At 38.5% G+C, this 20,632-nt stretch overlaps 8 protein-coding genes across 8 annotated transcripts; 6 read left to right on the top strand and 2 right to left on the bottom strand.

The window, feature by feature from the left end:
* Window positions 1-1,503: 1,503 nt before the first annotated feature.
* On the top strand, window positions 1,504-2,465 carry BATDEDRAFT_90643 (uncharacterized protein; the record flags this gene model as incomplete). The annotated part of the gene is made up of 2 exons (XM_006680777.1): window positions 1,504-1,534; window positions 1,636-2,465. 2 exons carry the CDS (start codon window positions 1,504-1,506, stop codon window positions 2,463-2,465), a joined length of 861 nt encoding a protein of 286 aa, XP_006680840.1.
* A 1,172-nt stretch (window positions 2,466-3,637) lies between these two features.
* On the top strand, window positions 3,638-7,688 carry BATDEDRAFT_90644 (uncharacterized protein; the record flags this gene model as incomplete). The annotated part of the gene is made up of 5 exons (XM_006680778.1): window positions 3,638-3,932; window positions 4,040-4,369; window positions 4,441-5,232; window positions 6,757-6,768; window positions 6,862-7,688. The coding sequence occupies 5 exons, from the start codon at window positions 3,638-3,640 to the stop codon at window positions 7,686-7,688; spliced, it is 2,256 nt and encodes a 751-aa protein (XP_006680841.1).
* A 905-nt stretch (window positions 7,689-8,593) lies between these two features.
* BATDEDRAFT_90645 (uncharacterized protein) lies at window positions 8,594-9,016 on the top strand (the record flags this gene model as incomplete). The annotated part of the gene is made up of 1 exon (XM_006680779.1): window positions 8,594-9,016. The coding sequence occupies one exon, from the start codon at window positions 8,594-8,596 to the stop codon at window positions 9,014-9,016; it is 423 nt and encodes a 140-aa protein (XP_006680842.1).
* Window positions 9,017-9,864: 848 nt separating this feature from the next.
* Window positions 9,865-10,313, bottom strand: BATDEDRAFT_90603 (uncharacterized protein; the record flags this gene model as incomplete). The annotated part of the gene is made up of 3 exons (XM_006680852.1): window positions 9,865-9,930; window positions 10,006-10,104; window positions 10,161-10,313. The coding sequence occupies 3 exons, from the start codon at window positions 10,311-10,313 to the stop codon at window positions 9,865-9,867; spliced, it is 318 nt and encodes a 105-aa protein (XP_006680915.1).
* An 845-nt stretch (window positions 10,314-11,158) lies between these two features.
* Window positions 11,159-14,532, top strand: BATDEDRAFT_90378 (uncharacterized protein). Its single transcript, XM_006680780.1, has 2 exons — window positions 11,159-11,314; window positions 11,419-14,532. Exons 1-2 carry the CDS (start codon window positions 11,180-11,182, stop codon window positions 14,509-14,511), a joined length of 3,228 nt encoding a protein of 1,075 aa, XP_006680843.1. The 5' UTR covers window positions 11,159-11,179; the 3' UTR covers window positions 14,512-14,532.
* An 80-nt stretch (window positions 14,533-14,612) lies between these two features.
* BATDEDRAFT_90646 (uncharacterized protein) lies at window positions 14,613-16,050 on the top strand (the record flags this gene model as incomplete). Its single annotated transcript, XM_006680781.1, has 5 exons — window positions 14,613-14,950; window positions 15,018-15,228; window positions 15,320-15,694; window positions 15,815-15,903; window positions 16,002-16,050. The coding sequence occupies 5 exons, from the start codon at window positions 14,613-14,615 to the stop codon at window positions 16,048-16,050; spliced, it is 1,062 nt and encodes a 353-aa protein (XP_006680844.1).
* Window positions 16,051-16,287: 237 nt separating this feature from the next.
* Window positions 16,288-17,154, top strand: BATDEDRAFT_26474 (uncharacterized protein; the record flags this gene model as incomplete). The annotated part of the gene is made up of 1 exon (XM_006680613.1): window positions 16,288-17,154. The coding sequence occupies one exon, from the start codon at window positions 16,288-16,290 to the stop codon at window positions 17,152-17,154; it is 867 nt and encodes a 288-aa protein (XP_006680676.1).
* A 363-nt stretch (window positions 17,155-17,517) lies between these two features.
* On the bottom strand, window positions 17,518-20,260 carry BATDEDRAFT_26475 (uncharacterized protein; the record flags this gene model as incomplete). Its single annotated transcript, XM_006680614.1, has 7 exons — window positions 17,518-18,065; window positions 18,179-18,474; window positions 18,642-18,809; window positions 18,880-18,998; window positions 19,093-19,566; window positions 19,662-19,864; window positions 20,203-20,260. The coding sequence occupies 7 exons, from the start codon at window positions 20,258-20,260 to the stop codon at window positions 17,518-17,520; spliced, it is 1,866 nt and encodes a 621-aa protein (XP_006680677.1).
* Between the last annotated feature and the right edge of the window lie 372 nt (window positions 20,261-20,632).

The raw sequence follows: 20,632 nt of genomic DNA on the forward strand, positions 1-20,632 counted from the left end.
TATTGATAAAATCCGTGATACCGCAAATAGTCTAATGAAATAAAGATGCTTTGCTAATTCAGATATGCTTGATAAAAAATTTATGGCTGGGCGGAATTTTATATGATTTTTCAGATTTTCGTTAATTGGCTATCCATCAAAGCCATCATCAAACTTGACAATTTAAAGACTATGATATTCAAATCCCTAATGACATAGTTTGTATTGATGGACGCAAGTTTTGTCAATGTGATAAACCTACTTTCAAACTAATGAAGCTTGGAAATATTGAGAAATCAGTTTCACCTGAAAAAGCCAAGCAGGTTCATGGCCATGTGGCTAAATTGCCGAAATGATATTGATTTTAACCGCTTTGTATATTCCAGATCAATGCAATTGTACATGATTTTACTATACAAACGCGACACTGCATTATGTAATGGCCGTATTTTAAAGGAGATCTAGTGAGTACAATGCCAGTATATTTATTTTTGAGGTTTTAACGACATAATCATGCTTGTGTGAGGGAACGAACATGCGGAATCGACCTTATACTATTTTGTGATAAGCATATTATTCAAAGTTGTGTACAAGGCTAGCTATTGTTTATTTTGCTCTTGTCTTGATTATATCTGATATAAAGCTTGCAATGATGTATTTTTAAACATAAATTTTGAAAACTATATAGATACGACGTGCATTTTAAAATTGACTGTCATCGATTTTACTGATACATATTGTCTTTATTTCTCCTAAATTACTTCTAATCTTCAATTCCTACCTATTCTCCGCTATAATATAACGGAATACTAAAATGTCTTTCAATGGTACGATGCCTTCAGGAGGTATGCATGGGCCAAGCACATATCACAACTACTTAAGAGTGGTGTTGACGTCAGTCATGGTGTTTATGATGATTATTGCGACTCCGCTTTTTATTCGCGAACGGAGTCAACCACCAATAAAATATCGATCTTGGACAATTAACCTATTGTCCTGCGGATGCTCGGCACTGTGCCAATTTTGGAAAGCCTGTTATGCTACGGGAATATATCCCAGTCGTAATATTTATCCATATCTTGAAATGGTTTCAGACGTTCTATGTATGTTGATTTACAGCCTTTTGAATTTGTATATTTAACCTGCCAAGAATTGGCATTGTCATCGCTTCTAACCTTTACCATTTAAACTATACTATTATGATGCGCGCAATGAATATTTGTAGATATGGTTGTAATGTGTTGTTTTCTCCCCATCTTTATTCGGCACTATTTTCTGCTGCGTCTTCCTGTACTTCAAAAACAGCTACTTAGCAACCAAACAATGCTTGATCCGGTCAAATATAAGCAGTTTTCGAGAGAACTTGTCTTGACAAAATTCTTTTCTGGCGAAAAAGGAACTTGGATGTTTTTTGCAATCAACTATATACCATGTGCACTCATAACGATTATTTTATTCTTCACCACTGATGTAGAACTAATCATTACACGTCAACCAAATCATTACTCAGAGTACATGACAATAATGCCTGTTATCCAAATCTGTATTTCTCAAAGTAAGTCTACGTGACCAATATCCCGGTATGAAGTTGCACAATGAATGATGGTTTACTGTATTGACAAACTGTTTTATCTTGGTGTATCGACAAAATATCAGTTTTTCTGCTATGGTATGCTCCAAGAGCTCCAAAAGACAATTTTTACATCAAAATTCAGTTTTATATTGTTACTGCAATCAGTCTTGCCAACGTGATTGTTACGCTTGCATTGAGCATTGTAAGGAGTCCGGGTATGATGCGAAACTTTTTTTTATCGACTACTATTATTCAGTTTTTGGCAGTGTTCATTGATCTCGCCGTTCCACTTTGGTTTATTTTAACCAACAAGCGCTATGCAGTAATGGTCACCAAGTACCGTCGCTATCGATCAAGCAAAAACTCAAAGGGAGTGACATCAGGCGAGCTTGATAGCAAATCAGTAGCCCAAAGTTTGATGCGCTCTACTCAAGTAACAAGTGGGGAGATAATATCTTCCACTGAAACAGGTTCAAAACCGGAGCATTCTCAAGTTGGCAATCCAACATACAATCTCCATTGTATTCTTGAAAAACCATCAACGTACGCAGCATTCTGCACTTTTCTTTCACGCGAATTTTGCATGGAAAGTTTACTGTTTCTTGAGGCTGTCCAAAAGTATAAGAACGAGATCAAGGAAAACTTCAACTTGGCTTTGGTCAAAAGTCTTTCGGATAAAATCCGTGTAGATTTTATTGAGCCAGGCGCCATCAACGAAGTCAATCTTCCAAAAAAGATCACATCAAAAGTAGACGATACACTCAAGGGAATCACGGAAGGAAATATCCCATTAGAAAAAGCTAAAAAGATGTATGACCATGCTGAAGAGCATATTGAAGAGATGCTGATTCTTAACCACTTGCGCAAGTTTCAGGCCAGTGCCCTGTACCGCAATGCAAATGCCGTCGTTTAATTGTGTCAACTGTATGCAGATTTTTAAAGTACTGGTTTCTATGTTACACCAATACTTGGTTTATTTACCAATAATAGCCGATGATGTTGTGGATCAAGTTTTTAAAGTTTTAACAAGTCGATTACTGCTTCCATATATATAGCAATATATCGTTGATAGCATCTAGCTATTATTTGATATAAACCAATGTAGATCTATTTGGATTTATGCTTATTCATATACAGCTGTATTCACATAAATGGAACATTAAATAAAAGTGTCGGTGTATAATAAACGGTTTTGTGAAATAATGGGTGTTGATTTGCTAGATAGTATTGTTTTGTAAACCACTTATGACTGACAACAAGGGAATGAGAATAGAGTGATAAAATAAAATGAGATTGTTAGTAATTATCGTCATGTTTTGAAACCATTCTGATAGCATCAAACAGCCTTTTGAAACCATAGATTCTCTAAACTGCACAACTGTTTTAGATCAATGCAAGACTATATAGATGGGACGCTAGAGATCATGGCAGGACAAGACCAAATGAGTGATGTTCTACATTGGATCAGGAGAACAGCAAGTGGTAGAGTAAATTGACCGTGTCAACAGGCCAGATTGTTGCCATGGTACAGGATATGCAAACGATAGATGCTACTGCCACTTAAATCAACAGATGAACAGTCTACCAATGTTTGCAAAAGAACATCATCACCAAGAAAGCAACCCGCAAATGTAAATTCGTCTTCTTCAAAACCTCCCTCAAACCTGAAAAAGCATTATTGTTTTGATGCCGACCACTAGGAGAAAGGTTAGTGAACCTTGCTAACGAGTTCAAGGGCACAATATTGCCCAGTAAATTGGCACTCAAGATAATATGAGGCTGACTGTTTATTATACTCAGTATTTCATTTACGTGAATATGGCGATGAGAAAATGCTCAACTATTGTCATTTTATATTCATCTATTGTCACGAGTTCGATATTGCTACGCAGCAGCCTTTTTATTGCTATGTAGCGCTTCAAGATACCCGTAACGGGCGTCCAATCACTAAAGTCTTTTGACCGGTTTTTGTGACATAATTGCGGCGTGGCGTAATGGTTTGGCTCTTTAATAGTTCGTGCCGAGATCTATAATTTATAACTCAGTCTCTTGTTCTAGCCATTACAATCACAGGCTAGCTTGATCATGACCAACAATTCTACACAGCTTCATGGCATAATAAAGACTACATCTCTCACTTCTTGGAACGGGATTTTGAGACTTGTATTTGCCTCTCTAATGGCTCTGATGCTCATTCCAGCAATACCTCTTTTTATCCTTGAGCGAAAACAACCCATGGTGAAATATCGAACCTGGACAATCAATATTGTTGCATGCATTAGTGCCACATTGTGCATGCTATTTGGTGGGCTGGAAGCCATGGACAGCTGGGTTAGCCATGAAACTGTATATTACCTTAATTTCTGGTCGAATATATTATGTAAATCACAAACTGCTTAAATGTTACTTGAAGCCATTGTATTAAATTCTATTTTTTGGTATCTATATTATGACATTAATTTTGCCAAACTATTTTTTAAACACTAGATACCATTGTCGTGTGTGGCTTTTTACCAACTTATCTTCGCCACTACTTTCTCTTGCGTCTTCCTGTCCTTCAGCAGGAAATGCTTAATAATCAATTGAGATTTGATCCAGCTCAACATACCCAATTTTCTAAAGATCTCATTCGAACCAAGTTTTTTTCAAGCGAAAAGGGAGCATGGACAATCTTTGCAATCAATGGTATTCCATGTATGTTCATGACAATCTATTTTGCCTTGAAAAGCGGATTTATCACGGAATTGGAAGAGCCACAATCACCCATTTCCATGTACATGGGGATCATGCCGTTGGTCCAAATCATTGTGTCAGAAGGTTTGAAGTTTAACTGTTTCGGATATTGATTGATTTTATTTTATAGCTAACAATTCTATCTACACTTTTAGCATTTCTGTTATGGTATGGACCACGATCACCAAAAGATAACTACCAGATCATGACCCAGTTTTATGTTATTACTGGTCTTTCACTTGCTAATGTTGCCGTTTCACTGGTTACTACTCTATGGACAAATGAGGTCTTGCTTCGGATAGGTGATGCTGTAGTCAGTATCCTCACATTTTTACCAATCTCCATCGACATCATTCTTCCACTTCAATTTTTGATAACAAGCCATAAATACGTTACGTTATCAACCAATCTCCACAAACGAAGCTTTGGTGACCATTTGAGTAGCCCAATGAGTTTGTCCAAAGAAAGATACATAGGACAGGAAATGATACGTACTGCCCAAGTCACATCAGGTAAAGGAAGTACTTCATATGGCTCGCCACTTAAACCAGGCGCATTCAAAATTTCAACAGCATCAAGTAGTCTTCAGCAAATACTTGAAGATCCCGTTATATATCCAGTCTTTTGTTTATTCTTGTCTCGTGAATTTTCAATGGAAAGTCTTTTATTTATCGAGGCCATCAAAAAATTCAAGATTCACATCAACAACAATCCGTCTATATCACTGATCAAATCATTATACAAGAGAATCATTTATGAATTCATTCAATCCAACGCAGTAAACGAAGTCAATTTACCGAAAAGGATCATTCTTCGAATTGATGCATCCTTGGAAAGCGTATTAAACGGAGCTATTGCCATTCGAAATGCCGCCAACATATTTGACGAAGCATCTGAACACATAATGGAAATGCTTGCTTTAAATCACTTGCGCAAGTTTTTATCCAGTACTTTATACAAGGAAAGTTGTTGCTCATCAAGATTGTATCGCTCATGATAAATCTCGGCGTTTTTATCGAATTTTATAATATTATTTTTTGCTTTTACAGCTGTCGACAAAAGGAATGAGAATAGAGTGATAAAATAAAATGAGATTGTTAGTAATTATCGTCATCATGTTTTGAAACCATAGATTCTCTAAACTACACAACTGTTTTAGATCAATGCAAGACTATATAGATGGGACGCTAGAGATTGTGGCAGGACAAGACCAAATGAATGATGTTCTACATTGGATCAGGAGAACAGCAAGTGGTAGAGTAAATTAGTCGCGGTACAAGATATACAAACGATATATGCTTCTGCCATTCAAATTAGTAGTCAGGTAATTTACTGATATTTGTAAAAAAGCAATCAAAACAACAAACCCAACCACTTACAAAAATATAACCGGGTAAACTTTACGTAAATACATTTCCAAATACATATACACACTAATGATTTCTGGCAGTTTTTCATTATTCTCTATTTAATCTCATTGTCACCAGTTATAAGTGGTTCATAGAAAACAATGCTGTCTAGTAAACTGGCACCAATCATTTCATGAGACTGACTGTTTATTATGCATCTTGGCATTCTTATTCAGTGCTTTGTTTACGTGAATACAGCGGTAAGTATTTACTTGATTTTAATGAGATGGCCGAGTAAAAAGGCGTTTTGTGCTTTTTCCGTCATATTCAAACTTTATCCATTCATTTTCCAATTTGACTATAGCCATCAATATGGATTACAACGCAACACACCTTCATGAACTGGCTTTAATTAGATTGACAGGTTATGAGAATGGATACCTAACACTTGCTTTATCACTGGTAATGGCGATAATGCTTGGTCCTGCAATCTTGTTTTTCATTCGCGATCATCAACAGCCAATGATAAAGTATAGAACCTGGACACTAAATATTTTAGCATGTATCAGCGCAACGGTTAGCTTGCTTTGTATGGGTCTAATAAATATAGGAAATTTGCTCGAGTACAAATACGTTATATTCTGCGAGGTATTCTCCAATATACTATGCAAGTATTGCTTATTATGACCATTTTGTAAATGCCAATGAAACCATACATTTTGATTACCGTGTTTTCTGGACATTTAAACTATTCGATTCAATATTGCAGCTCCAACTAACAGATCTGATGGTTTATTTTACTAGTTACTATTGTTGTCTGCTCTTTTTTTCCAACTTATCTTCGCCATTATTTTCTTTTGAAACTTCCAGTACTACAGCAGCAACTATTAAATAGTAGTACATTTTCAAACCCAAAAAAACGTGCAGACTTTTTCAAAAACTTGGTTTGGACCAAGTTTCTCTCGAGCGAACGAGGAGCGTGGACTGTTTTTGCAATCAATGTCTTGCCATGCCAGATCATGACAATTTACTTTTCGATAACAGCCGACTATGACAAATGGATCCTCAACATGCCAAACGATCTATCAGTCTATTTGGGAATAATGCCTTTGATTCAAATAGTATTATCTCAAGGTATGTGGTGTCTATGCACAGTTGTATTGTTCTGATCGCATAAAGACTAAAACTAGCTCCTCATTTTGGCGGTATCTATTGTACCTGTTACAGTGTTTCTATTATGGTATGGACCACGATCACCAAAAGACAACTATCACATCATGACGCAGTTTTACATCATCACTGGACTGACGCTGGCAGATGTCATGGTGTTGGCAATTTCTAATACTCAAAATTCGCATGCTGTTTCTGAAATATGCAACTCGATATTTAGTATTCTTACATTTCTGGCAGTCTTTGTTGACATTGTAGTTCCGCTCCAGTTTTTAGTGACAAAAAAACGATACGCTACAGATTTGTCAGATAGCTCGACCCATCAATTTAGAAGCCGGTCAAAACCACATTCCTGTAAACCAAATAGCATCAGCTCCAGACCAGAGGTACTAGGCACAAGTAAACTGGGACTTGATCATGAATCCACAGTAACAGATGTACCATCAAATCAGACCGTACCACTAAACACAAGTCCCACACATATGCTTCAAAGTATTTTTGAAAAGCCAGAAATATACTCTGCATTTTGTACATTTTTATCACGAGAGTTTGCCATGGAAAGCCTATTATTTATCGAAGCTGTTAAAAGATACAAATCGCAATTAAACGAAAATCTAACGTTATCTCTAGTAGAATCACTGTCTGACAAGATACAGCTGAGCTTTATCGAGCCAAACGCAGTCAATGAGATCAACCTACCGAAAAAAACAGTCGATAAGCTAAATGCACATTTGCAAGACATCATCAATCAAGTATGTCCAGTTCATAAAGCATTAACAGTATACGACGAGGCAGCTTCATATATTGAGCAAATGCTGGTTGTAAATCATTTGCGAAAGTTTCATGCAAGCACCTTGTTCCAAAAAGCAGCGACTTTGTCATAGTCATTCTATGGTAGTATCAATATTTGTTTGAATGATGATCTGGCTAGAATATCAATGATGAATGAAATAGACTAGATAGATATTGTTCATTTACACATGACAATAGCACGCACTTATTTTCAAGTAATCTGTAAACAGTTTTAAACTAATAATGGCACATTTCAACCTTGAGTTCATTAAATCATAGTTGTATCCACGTAAATGAAATGCTAAATAGGGATTTTAGAGTTGTATTGAGAATACTGATTCAATATTTGGATTACAATGAGTGAATCTGACGATTGTGTAGTGCATGGCTATGCCAAATGAGGACAATTTCGATTTAAAATTATACTTTGATTATGTGCGTTGTATGATTGTTGTATTTATTGAAAGGTTACAAGTGTTTATTCAAGTCAATTTGTAGTAGAAAAGCATAACGGATATTCAGCCATTGTCTATTCCAGAGCATTGACTGCAAGACAGTATTTTATTTTACGTGAAAGACGGCTGTAAATTTTCAGTAAATTTCAGTAAATTTCAACCAATTTCTTTCTATTCAATACATCTTCGACGATCCTTGCTGGAACTGTTATACTACAACTTCAAATGTCAGGCAGATTTTCAGAATCACTTCAACCAGTAAAAAGGTTAATGCAGGAGCTATCTGTTTTTCCTAAACTGAAAAAGAAACTTTTACTTCAAAAGGCAAGTCATGATTCGATTCATGACCACAATTCATGATTACTGTTTATTCGAATCAATGTCCAAAAACTCTAGGATATCACTGTTCATACCAGAAACAGCTTCTACAGTTCAAATAACACAATCTGTCAATACTATCAGGCTTTCCAATATATATTTTTACTAACTGCTATTTTCCAATTGTCTTAATATCAATACAATGATCTGGAATCTAACAGAACATGGATTCTGTAAATGTCAATGGTGTCGGCTCGTTTGTTCCATCCATCTGCCGTTTAAAAATATTTTACGAAAGTCCCCGTATAGGCGCAGGTGGAACTTCCCGCAGTATGGTTGATTTTCTCAAACACAACATAACCTCCTTGGCTCAATCTCGTCCTTATATTGAATTCAATGTGGTTCATCGTCGAGGCGCACCCGAACTTGAAGCCACTTATAATAACGGATCGACTCGCAATATTATATGCAGTAAATTGAATGCCAAGCAAATTAAGGAAAAGACTGCCGAACTATGTGATGGAAGTGGATCAAGCGCTACTGGGAGAAAGTTTGCCCAGCCTGTAAAGAAAGGTGCTGGCAGTCAAAGAGATTTGGTTAATCCAACCTGGAATCCATTTCATTCCAAAGATGTTTACCGGCCGTAGATATGTTTCCAACAATAGGATCTCATTTCATTTTTTGAATGGACTTGCTTTCACTAGTTTGTATGTTTTGAAGCTGTGGTTATTAAAGCTACCATTTTTATTATGTGCTTTATTCCGTCTATATATTGCAGTTTAAACCCTTTCAGAATATGCTATGACTGATCCAAACCAAATGCTGTAAATTAGCGTTTTGGGTTGAATGATATGAAATATCTGGCAGCCAGATCTGAGTATCCAAGACCATGTATGCAAGCTCACTGGAAAATCTGACATGATTGGCGTGACGGTCTTTGCTCATTTTTGTATGGCTGAACAAATGTTCACATCAGTTTCAGCAAATCTCATACTTGTCCAGTCTCCAACTCCCGTTTCATACAATCCTTGTTCTTTTAAACGCATCTGATATTTTAGGATATACCAAAGTGGAATTTGTAGAGCTGTATTGATAATATTTGAACCCAACATTTAAATTGCAATGGATGGATCTGGCGATCGTGTAACGTATGGCTATACCAAAAAAGGAGAGAGCATATTCAAGCTATAGTTTGTGTGCATCATATGGACATTGTGTTTATTGAAGAGTTGAGAATGTCTATTCAAGTAGTCAATTGTTAATATAAAGGCACAATGAATATTCAATCATTACTTGAAGCAAAATAGACTGTCATGCAAGATACTTGCATTTTACACGATATTTAATTGTAGCCATGAATAGTCATAGATCTTGATAGTTTTGAACAAGGAATTGGTCCAATAGTAATGCAAACATCCAAGAATATCATGATTGCACTCATGATATGATGACATCGCACTCCTGCCCAATGCTTACAGAGAAACTGCACATGGTTTTATTTTTCTCCTGGTTGTCTGGGAACTCGTACAAAATCCCAATCATCATCGTCCTTGGCCAAATCCTTGCATGTCGATATAAAAATAGAATGAATGGCAAGGTCGGTCATGTATACATATTGAATCTAAACAATACTTACAAAGTAGATTTTGCGAATATCGATTGGCTCAGCATTTTTGAGTCCAAGCTTTTCTCGTTTTTCCGACTGGTGTACCAAAATGGATACAATAGGATCAGACTAGTAGTTTTAAATCAAAAGCCAGCGCATACATAATTTGACATGGAGCAACTTACAGTAGTGTATTTGGCATCAATATAATCATACTTTACTTGGGTGATATATGAAAATCCGTATGAAGCAGCAACGATCATTCCCATGAATGGAATTCCGGCTGCTATAGGAGATTTTTTTGCAAACCGCTGCACTCTTTTGAAAAACTGCGACATGAGTGTCGGATAAAGCAGGATTTGCTGTGGATTGAATTCAACTCACAATCGATCACGTGATGTAACTATCACTTTTACACATTGGAGATCAGTTGAAAACCATTCATAGATTTAAAGATGGAAATGGTGCCATGGTGTTTATTTAGAGAGCTTTCCGCCAAAACTACTGCAGGTGTGAGTAGTAGAAGAAGGAGGTAGACATACATACCAATCTCCAATCAAGCATCTGAGATCCAAGTCTCGAACACAAGGGCATTCGAGTGGAGCATCGACGCATATGTCATTATCGGGACATAGATACCCAGCACACGCTATGAATCAAGAGAGAATGCAAGTAGTTCAATAGTTAGTGAATGAATAGATAAACAAGAGTAGCAGAACAACTCTGATTACCAGTGGATTTGGGTTCGTTGGTAAAAGGTTCTTCCTTTTGTTGTTGATGCTGGTTTTGAAAGAATTCAAAAAAAGCCAAAGCATTAGACACAAACAGCAGTAGCACAAGAAGAGAGTGAGAAGATCCAGCAAGCATAAGTAACGAGTCGCAACAGTTTGTATTGTAATGGACTGAATTCAAGTGGAAACCATTCGCGATGGCAAATTTTCACTTGCAACCGATTATCAACTGCACATCTAACCAGTTCGTAACATGTCAAATCTAATCCTGACATCAACTGAAACCCAATCTAAACATGAATACATAACTGACGCAATCAAATGTGGCTCATTGATTTCAATGAGTTTTAGAGAAAATCTGAATGAAATTGATGACAGTAAATATACTCGAGCAGTGAATCGATATTCAAAAAATTAAAACACCAATTCCATTTTTAGTCTTTTCTCCATTCGTAAAATCTAAAACAGCTCGAATGCAGGAACTCAACGATCTGGTATGGTCAACAAACACTAATGGCAACGTTCGTCCTATTACTACCACTCAGGGAATGCCATTCACACCATCCACTTCTCCGCTCCCTCTCAAACCACAATTGTCGAATGCTCCTGTAAGTTGGATCCACCGTCACTATCTAGCATGCTGCATACTTGTAGCATGGCAAGCCCATATTCTAGCCTTCTAATGACTAATTGATGGCTGTATTGAATACAGGTATACAGCAATGCAAGACCTGCAAATAATGGTGGCAGTCAGCCAGTGAATCGCAGTGGTACATCCACCCCTCAGAGAACTGTTGCAACAGGACAGCCATTTGGATTAGGAAAGTCATCATCTCTTACTGGATCTACAGCCAATAATGGTGTCGGTAGTAATAGCAACAAGGCAAATGCGGATGATGTTTTTGGAACGCTGGTGGGAGCATTCGGAGGCGCATCTATTAGGCAATCAGCAGCTCCAATATTATCTATGGACGAACAAAGAAAGCAGTCACAGCAGCAGCTATTACAGCGACATCCGCAGAATCTGTCATCAGGAAATGCATCAAACATTGTCTTTCCTGTAAATACTGCTCAAAGCTTAATGATATCACATAGCACTTCCTTGCAACCGCTGGTTTCGGCTGGAAAACCTCCATCTCGATCGGGCTCGCCTTCATTGGTGCCTGTCAACGCATTTGATGGCTTGGGATTGACCATGGGAACCAGCAATAGTCAACATACTCGTGCCATGTCCAACACTGCTGGACCAACTGCCCAGTCCCTGACTTTTAATGCAGCAAATGGAATATCAACTCAATCAACTGGAATCATGCAGTTTGATGGCATTTCCTCTACCTCTCGTTTATCCCCAGCATACCCTTCAAACAAGCATCAAGACTCTACATCCAATCTTGATATTCCAACACTGCAGCCTCATCAGCTTTCAACCAACAAAATCCGTTCTAAATCTCCATCTGCAACCAACTCGTCCAAACAATCGGCTCCATTTGCAGATTTACTCTCTATTAAACCATCCGCGTCAAAAGTTTCCCAAATGACGGTTGCATCTCAATCTGAATCTACCTTGCCTCAAAGTAAGCAAACGGGAACCATGGTGCAACCACCCAAATCTGCAGAAGCTTGGGGAAATATCGATTTTTTGGATGCACCTGGACCTGCTAAACACACATCGATTGCTACAAGCGGAAATTACACTACTGTCTCTGATACACATCTTGTAAATGGAGATATTTTTGATGCCTCGTTTCTTGGCTCTCAGTTTTCCAAAGAAACCAAGGTGTGCAAGCCTGTAGTAGATGATAATCCACTTGGGTTACTAGCAGGTCCTGCAACTCAATCGCCAGCTTGGGAATCTTTGACATTAAAATCAACTCAATCGACATCTCCAACTCACTCTCTACAGTCAAACAGCCAATCACTACCAATTTCTCAGCCCACAAAAACTAGTAACGATCGAAATATTGCACAGATTGTGAGTATGGGATTTGATGCTGACAGTGCAGCTGCTGCTTTGGAGGTATCCGGACAAGAGGTAGCTGCCGCCATTGACATTCTTGTTCAGAATCAGAAAGCGGAAGCACAGATTCAGCATTTTTCTTTAGCCAATCAGGGTATATCTCCTACCAAATCACAACGTCAAACAACATCTTGCTCTTCCAATCGACCCGAGTCAAAATTCAACTCTGACAATAATACAGATGAATACAAAGGCTTTTATACCGGAAGAGCGCGGGACGAAGATGATATTGAACCAGGCTCTAGAGTCTTGCCTGACACCCAAAAGATTATAGAAAGCGCGTCTGCATTTGGCATGTCTGTGTTTAAAAACGCTAAAACATTTGTGAGCTACTCCAAAAAAGCCATTACGCAAGTGATTGAAAAAGCTGGTGCTGATGTGTCTGGAACTTCTACGGGAGAGACTAAATCTCCTGGTGGGTATGATGAAAATAGACATGCTGCTCAAGAGTACTCCCAATGGAATGGCAAACCGTTTAAAGATCATGATGATGGAGAGTATGATGACTGCTACGATGCACATGATGCACCCAAAGAGTCCAAGTTTTCTGATGGTTTGAATACACAGAATGGTCATGGGTGGCAAAACGATACGACTGATATGAATATGAGCGTTTCATCTGATGAAGATGTAGATGTTTCGGTCAAGAAACAGACTAATTGCTTGAGTGCTATAAAATCCGAGGGCTCATCACAGCAGGTACCCAGTTCTAAATCAGACAACAATCTGATTGATCCTGATGAATTTGTAACAATCTCTCCACCTGCACCTAGTATGAATTCGACGATGCAACAGTTTTTAGAAACTGAACTGTCACAGCCATCAAAACAACAAACTTCATCCCCATCAACACGACAACAACCCAAACTACAATCAAGTGCATTAACCACATCTCCACACTATATCTCGGCAGAATCAACCAAATCTCTTGGAACCGAGATGTTTAAAAAGGGTCAATTCAGTGATGCAGTAGTGCATTACACGACTGCAATTCAAGCCTTGCAGGCTTTGAGTTCATCCACAATGTCAACTGATCCAGCATACATGTCACTTTTGGTAACATTGTTGACTAACCGGGCCTCAGCAATGCTCAAAACCGGACAGTATCGCGAAGCTATTGCTGATTGTACACAGGCATTAGGTATATCCAGTAATGATTTGAAGGGATTGCATCGTCGTGCATGTGCTTATGAGGCCATAGAAATGTGGACCGAGGCACTCAAGGACTACCGGATGGTAATGGAAACAGGTGGAGCAAGTAAATCAGTGTCAGAAGGAATAGTCCGGTGTAACAAGGCACTTCAAGGTAGCGATCGTAGCACATTTGCATCCGAAACCAATGCCATCAACTCATCTGCATCCGTTTCTCAACCAAAACTGGTCAAACCATCAAGCGTTCAAGTTCAATCTGCAGTGGATGCTGCAGTTCAGAAGCTTCGTCATCAAGCGATCCAAGCAGAGCAAGAAGAAACCGAGAAATTTGCGCTTGGAGATGAGATTGAAGCCAAAATCAACCACTGGCGACGCAACAAAGAAGATAACCTTCGAGCATTGATTTCCACGTTGAACATGGTATTGTGGCCGTCATTGGGATGGAAACCAGTTGGATTAGGAGAGTTGGTGACACCACAACAACTAAAAGTTCGATATATGCGAGCGGTTGGAAAAGTTCATCCCGACAAGCTAGGAGTAGATGCAACAGTTGAACAGAGATTGATTGCGAATCATGTATTTTCTACTTTAAACAAGGCATGGGATTTGTTCAAGGCCAGTAATGGAATATCTTGAAATGAAATGGAATGTTGTGTAAATGTTGGATTTGATGGTCGCAGAAGGAAATTTCGATTTTTGAATTATGAATCGACTTGACATTTGTTACAAACTTTACTATGGCAGAGGACAGCGAAGCAGTCAATGTGTTGGAAAGCCATGAAACGGCTGAAGAGGAGATGGGGGCAGATGAGTGGGACGACAATGTAGACTATGAGTGGGAAGGTGATAATGAAGAGTATTCGATCATGGAAAATGCTGGCCAAGACGATGGGGAAGAGGTTGATGAGACCACTAATGGAAACGAACAGGAAGACACTAGCATTAATGATACAGCTACAGAACAACAACAGCAGAGATCGTCACATACGCATGGAAACGGACAGCACAATCCTCGATGGAGAGGTCATGCACCGGCTCGTGCTGCGAATGGCGGCAACAAGCAGTATTCTGCCATGTAAGAGTTGTTACTGCCGATATTGATGACTGCTGGTTTGCTACTGACTATTATTCTGACTGATTAGATCCAGCAAGATCTACATCAACCCTTCTTATGTACGCAGGGGAGTAGTGTTCCCTTTCCCGCTACCCATGCATATTCAAGCCATGGCTCCATCTGCTAGTATGCCCCCTATGACCAACGTAATGATGCCTCCATATGGAACTCGTGTGTCCCAAATGATGCCTATTATTCCTCAAGCTCCAATTAACTGGAACTTTAATGCTACTGCGTTTGTGAGTTGATTGCTATTGAACCTGGAAAAGTAGATCACTAGACCATCAGTAATTCACTCGACTAATCTTTTATTGAATGATCAACTCGTAGGTGCCTGGAACTGCAATGCAAATGGGTGCTCGGCGGCATGAAAACATCAACTTCAGAGGCAATAGTAGCCAACAAAACAAACAGTCCATGTTTCAATCCAACTCATTATCTAGTACTCACAGATCTCAAAAATATCCACAACAATTGGCTGGACAAAAGCGATCGGCTTCCATCATATCGGATTCAAGAGATACTGAAAAATCTACTGGCGGAGATTCTGCAACTTTATCCCAACAGCTGAACCCGCCCGATTTTCATCCTGGGAAACGGATTGCAAAAGGTGTTACCAAGAGCGTTGCAATAGTGGAAAACTTTGCTGCAAAAACTACTGCCAATTTGCTCAGTCAGATTGCTAGTCAAGTTGCCCAAGTAACAGTATGTCCATCTCTTTATTTACATCCGAATGGACCATAAACTCATTTGGCTCATCTGTAATGTTGAGCTTGACTCATTTGTTTTTACCGTGTATTCTAAATAATTTTTGATATTGATTAGAATGTGACTCTCTTAGAAAACAATACTAAAGCCAAGATTGAATTCGCAACAGATAATGGTGGATTGTTATTTAGGCGTAAATTCAACAAGTATGTGTTTCATCTCGTTACATCGTGTCATTAGTGTTTTCAATATTCTCGTTCAAACCCTGTTTATACTATGCTTATTTTTGTATACTTTTGTGTAGGTCAAGTCTCGATGGGGCCATGCTTACTGTTACTGTACAGCCCTTGTAAACTGCCACAAAAACCATGCCTATCAGTAATTGGCAGTGGCATGGTTTATTCAAACTATAGGACTGAATGCAAAATAAACACGCTTGTTTTAGTTTCAAAGGGTTAAATTTGTTGGTCTGAAAGTTTGTGGAGTGAATGGATGCAAGTTTGAGTAGATATAAATATCTGTTTTACTGAATCAGTTTATACTCGGCAACATTCTGCTATATCCTATCCAACCTTCAAAGCTGCAATCCAATGAAATTTGCTCAATCTACATTATTGATGTTGGGCTGCGAAGCTATATCAGGCATGCTGGCTGTTTCTGCTTCCTATATCATGTTAGCCAATTCTCAACATATGTCTATGAAACATAAATCCATGATCAGCAGTTCTACCACTACTACTTTAGCAGTTACGTCTACATCTACAACAACGCTCACTGCATCACTTCCTACAACTCTAGCTCGCGTATCCGTACCAAGCCATAAAAATCTAACTGTATCTGATATGACATGCAGAATTCTTGAACCAATTATTACCCAAGTCATCCAAGGAATCAATAGTATAAAAACACATATTGTCCCTCACTTCATCAACACTTTGTATCCTATCACGGACACGATCTTTACCAATCTTCAAAATCAGATTACCTCAGCATTGAATATAACAACCCAAACTACTCTTATATATGCTTTAAATCAAAACGTTTCCATTACTCCCATCATACTCCAAACCGTGTTAGATGATGCTACTCTGCGCGTGGTAATGGATATCACGACCACCAAAAAGATTGTTACGGCTCTACACAATGCTACTACCGGTACTATATCAGCGTGGATTGCAACAAGTCATGTCGGTGATGCTGTTGGGACAATGTTGGGAACGCTTACACAAGTGGGTAATCCAGAGTTTGCACGATTCGCACTTCTTCAGGCGTTAGATGTAAACATAGTGATTACCACTAATACCACCATACCGTTTACTGTCAAGAATATTTCTGATATACTAACTGCAGTTGTATTGAGTGGATTTGATATGAGTGGAAGCGTGACTCGGTCAACTTTATTTGCTGCATACTTTGCAGCCAACGACAAAGGGAATGAAGCCAGAGAAAATAAATAAAAAGTTGTCAGCAAGCATTACCATCAGCGCTCTACTCAGAGTTTGCATTAACTTGAATCGTCCATTTTCACAAACTGAAAATATGTGTTTTTGAAAGGCTACTATTGCAGCTTGCTTAATTCTATGAACTCTTAATGGATCAATGAGATTGTAAAGATTTGAATTTATTTGAAACTTTAAAATCATGAGCCCACATCACAGAAAATTGAATATAAATCATATCTGGATTCTAAACAAACCAAGACAACTAAAAAGTAATTCAAACATCATTTTAGAAGAATTGAAACGAATCGAATCTTGATTGTGTAGTGTTATCAATGAGTGATTTTGACTCGACAAACCCGTCAACGATTTAAAATGAACCTAGCATTTGGGGAGTGCCCAACAGAATACGGCTCCCTCAGCACTCACAGAAACCACATAAGATCCATTGGGAGAAATTTTGACCTTGGTAATATCCGTTGAATGACCTACACCAACAAATGCCACATCTCCCTCTTCGTACCGATACACCTTGACCAATTTATCACTCCCACCGATAACAAACAACTTTCCATCACAAGTGATATCCAATCCGTTGATCGTGTCGCTTTGTGAGACTTCAAGCTCTCGAATCAAGGAGCCGTCAAATGCTTCCCAGTAAGCAACCTTTCTATCAGTGCCACTTGTAAGGAGTTGACTTTCGTCTGGATAGTAACAGACAGCTTTAAAAAATGAAGGTGCAAATAAGACTTGATTTCGAACGTATCTGGTCAGATCCCATAAAATGCAGGATCCGTCGCTGGAGGAAGACACGCATTCGAGACTGTTTTTACGAATTTTTATACATGTAACGGTACCCTTGTGTTCCTTCATGGCATCCTCAAGATGTTGAACCTGCTTTGTGATTCTCCACACACGTACTTGCCCATCTGGTATCCAACCATCCCAAAAAAGATTCATAACCGTCAAATGTATACATCACACAACTCATCAGTATAAACATGGTAGGTTCAAATCATGGATAGCATGCACTTGCCTTCACCACCAGAAACAACACGAAAATCTCCTGCGGAATTGAACGGTTCAGTAACGGCTAGAGCAGTTACACAGCGTTTATGCGCATCATTGATTTCGTATTGAAGACGACCGCTTTGTGGACCGAATGCACGAATTTTGCCATCGTTCCATCCAGAAATCAAAGAAGATCCATCTTTTTTAAATGTAATGCATTTGCATTCAAGATTGGCAACGGCAATCCGTAGCAGCTCGGTAGATGTGTGTGCATTCCAAATACGAATATCTGTATCAGACGCCGTGGCAAATACATCCGAGGACTCACTATATAGGTTGGATAGAGTGGTAACATTTCGGTTGTAAAAGGTGGAAACCCCATTGTAAGCATACATGTTTAAACTCTTTGCACACATCAAATCAATTCTCGATTTTGGGATGGTATTCATTGCCACATTGAATTTCAGGGAACATGGGATATTGAATAGACTTACGTTGGAAAACAAATGTCGTTGATGGATGCGTAGTGGCATGTCGACTTTAATGTAGGAGAAAACTCATCCAGCATCACTGTGTATATGTTCGAGTAAGCCGTGCCAGCAAAAAACTGTTTTTCGTCATCAAAGGTAATCGAAGTGACGCTGCCATTGATTTTGGTTTTTCTGTCGAAAATAAAAACAAGAACGACGGGTGAGTTTCAAAGTTTAATTTAAAGCATAATTGGACACTTACTTGACAATACTCAATTTGGGTAGCGAAAGCTTGGCTATCACTCCATCCCCGCAACCAACAATCACCTCGTCGCCTTTAGGTGTTAGTGCAGCTGAAAGAATTCCCATAGAAAACAGTTCCTACATATTCAAATAATCCAGTAGTATCAATGCATGAATTCAATAACGCATGAGTAATAATTTGACATTTAGAACTATTTGAAAACAAGTACACCTTTTCTTTTGGTGGTCCAGAATGCTTAAACAGTTTTGTACGCAGATTCACTTGCATAAGGTCACCCGTCGTTGTTCCACAGTACATAAACTCGTCATTTTGATCAATGTCAATACATTTGACGACTCTTTTGATTTGGCCCGTTTGACAGTTTGTAGCACGAATTTTTCTTTGAGAAACGTTGAGCTCCCAAACACGCAGTGTGCCAACCCCGCCCGTGACAAATGAAAAATCGTCATTCTGAAGGTATGCAAGAGCAAGAGTAATGCCTGAAGAGTCAGTTGAGGCTGGAGACCCACATATTGCAGCGTATGTAGATAAATCCCAAACAATCACCGCGTTGTCGTCTTCTCCTCCTAATGAAGCCAGATATGCACCTGAAGGAGAAAATGCCAAGGCTTGCACTTTGACTTTATGCAGGGTAAGACGATGAAGAAGAGTTCGATCATGAAAGCTCCAAATGATGATGTCTGCCTATTTTTACAGAATGGCCAAAGTGTGGTTAACATCATGTCCAAGTTGTATATGGATGCTTGAAAATAAACGCATGTCGAGTTTATAAAAAATACCTGAAATCCTTTATGAGTAACCTGCCCAGACGCAATATATTTGCCGTCTTTGGACACGGCAATACAACTCACAACATTTGTATGCCCCTGTAAGAATTCTTGCATACTTTTTTTTCTCGAATCGTTGATGACTACAGTAGAGCCAAGCGAGTAGATCGTATGGACTCCATCTGGATGCTTAATCAAGCCGCCTGGCACGGTACCTACATGATTATTTTAATGAAAATAGATTCGAGTATATTTTTATAGTTAGAACATGATAATCTACAACGTATTAGAAATAAACGCTACATGTTTGATAGACTAATGGCAGTCTACTGATGGATGAAGTTGCTACACAAGATATGCCGCTAATACACGACACTACAGAATACATAAATAGTATATGTAGTACGACACGATATTTCTTGCTTGTATAAATGTACTCTCATTGAGTTCAAGATACGTTGGCAGATATACTCTGTAACCACTAGACACGTCGAGTTTTGACAAAGCTTGAACCTTGCCAGTTGAAACTATACAATACTTGTATATAGCATACCTCCAAATCCAATAATTGAGTTGAGCTTCAAATTTTGAAAATCTAGAGTTTCTGTCATCTATTGCAAATATATACTATCTTTGTACTTGTAAAGATACAAACAGCAATTATATTGTAATGGCTGAACAATGCGTCACGTCCGAGTTTGTAATATATCACGTGCTAAACGTGATATATTACCATTAGAGTTTGAATTGCACATCACAATTGATGCTAAATGAAGCTAGCCAGAGTGCTGAGATTTGGAGTTGCCAAACATGTAAAACGCCGCATTACTATTCTTACATCTGAGTTTCTTCAAATAAAAGGCTACTTGATCGTTTAGTAAGTTGGAATGTATCAAAAAACACATTTCTATTGGCAAATGATACTTGCATATTTACAAGTCCTAGTTTGAGTTTATTTGCAGCTAATTCACGTAAAATGAAAC

This window comes from Batrachochytrium dendrobatidis (genome assembly GCF_000203795.2).
Source record: "Batrachochytrium dendrobatidis JAM81 unplaced genomic scaffold BATDEscaffold_10, whole genome shotgun sequence".
Taxonomy (NCBI): domain Eukaryota; kingdom Fungi; phylum Chytridiomycota; class Chytridiomycetes; order Rhizophydiales; genus Batrachochytrium; species Batrachochytrium dendrobatidis.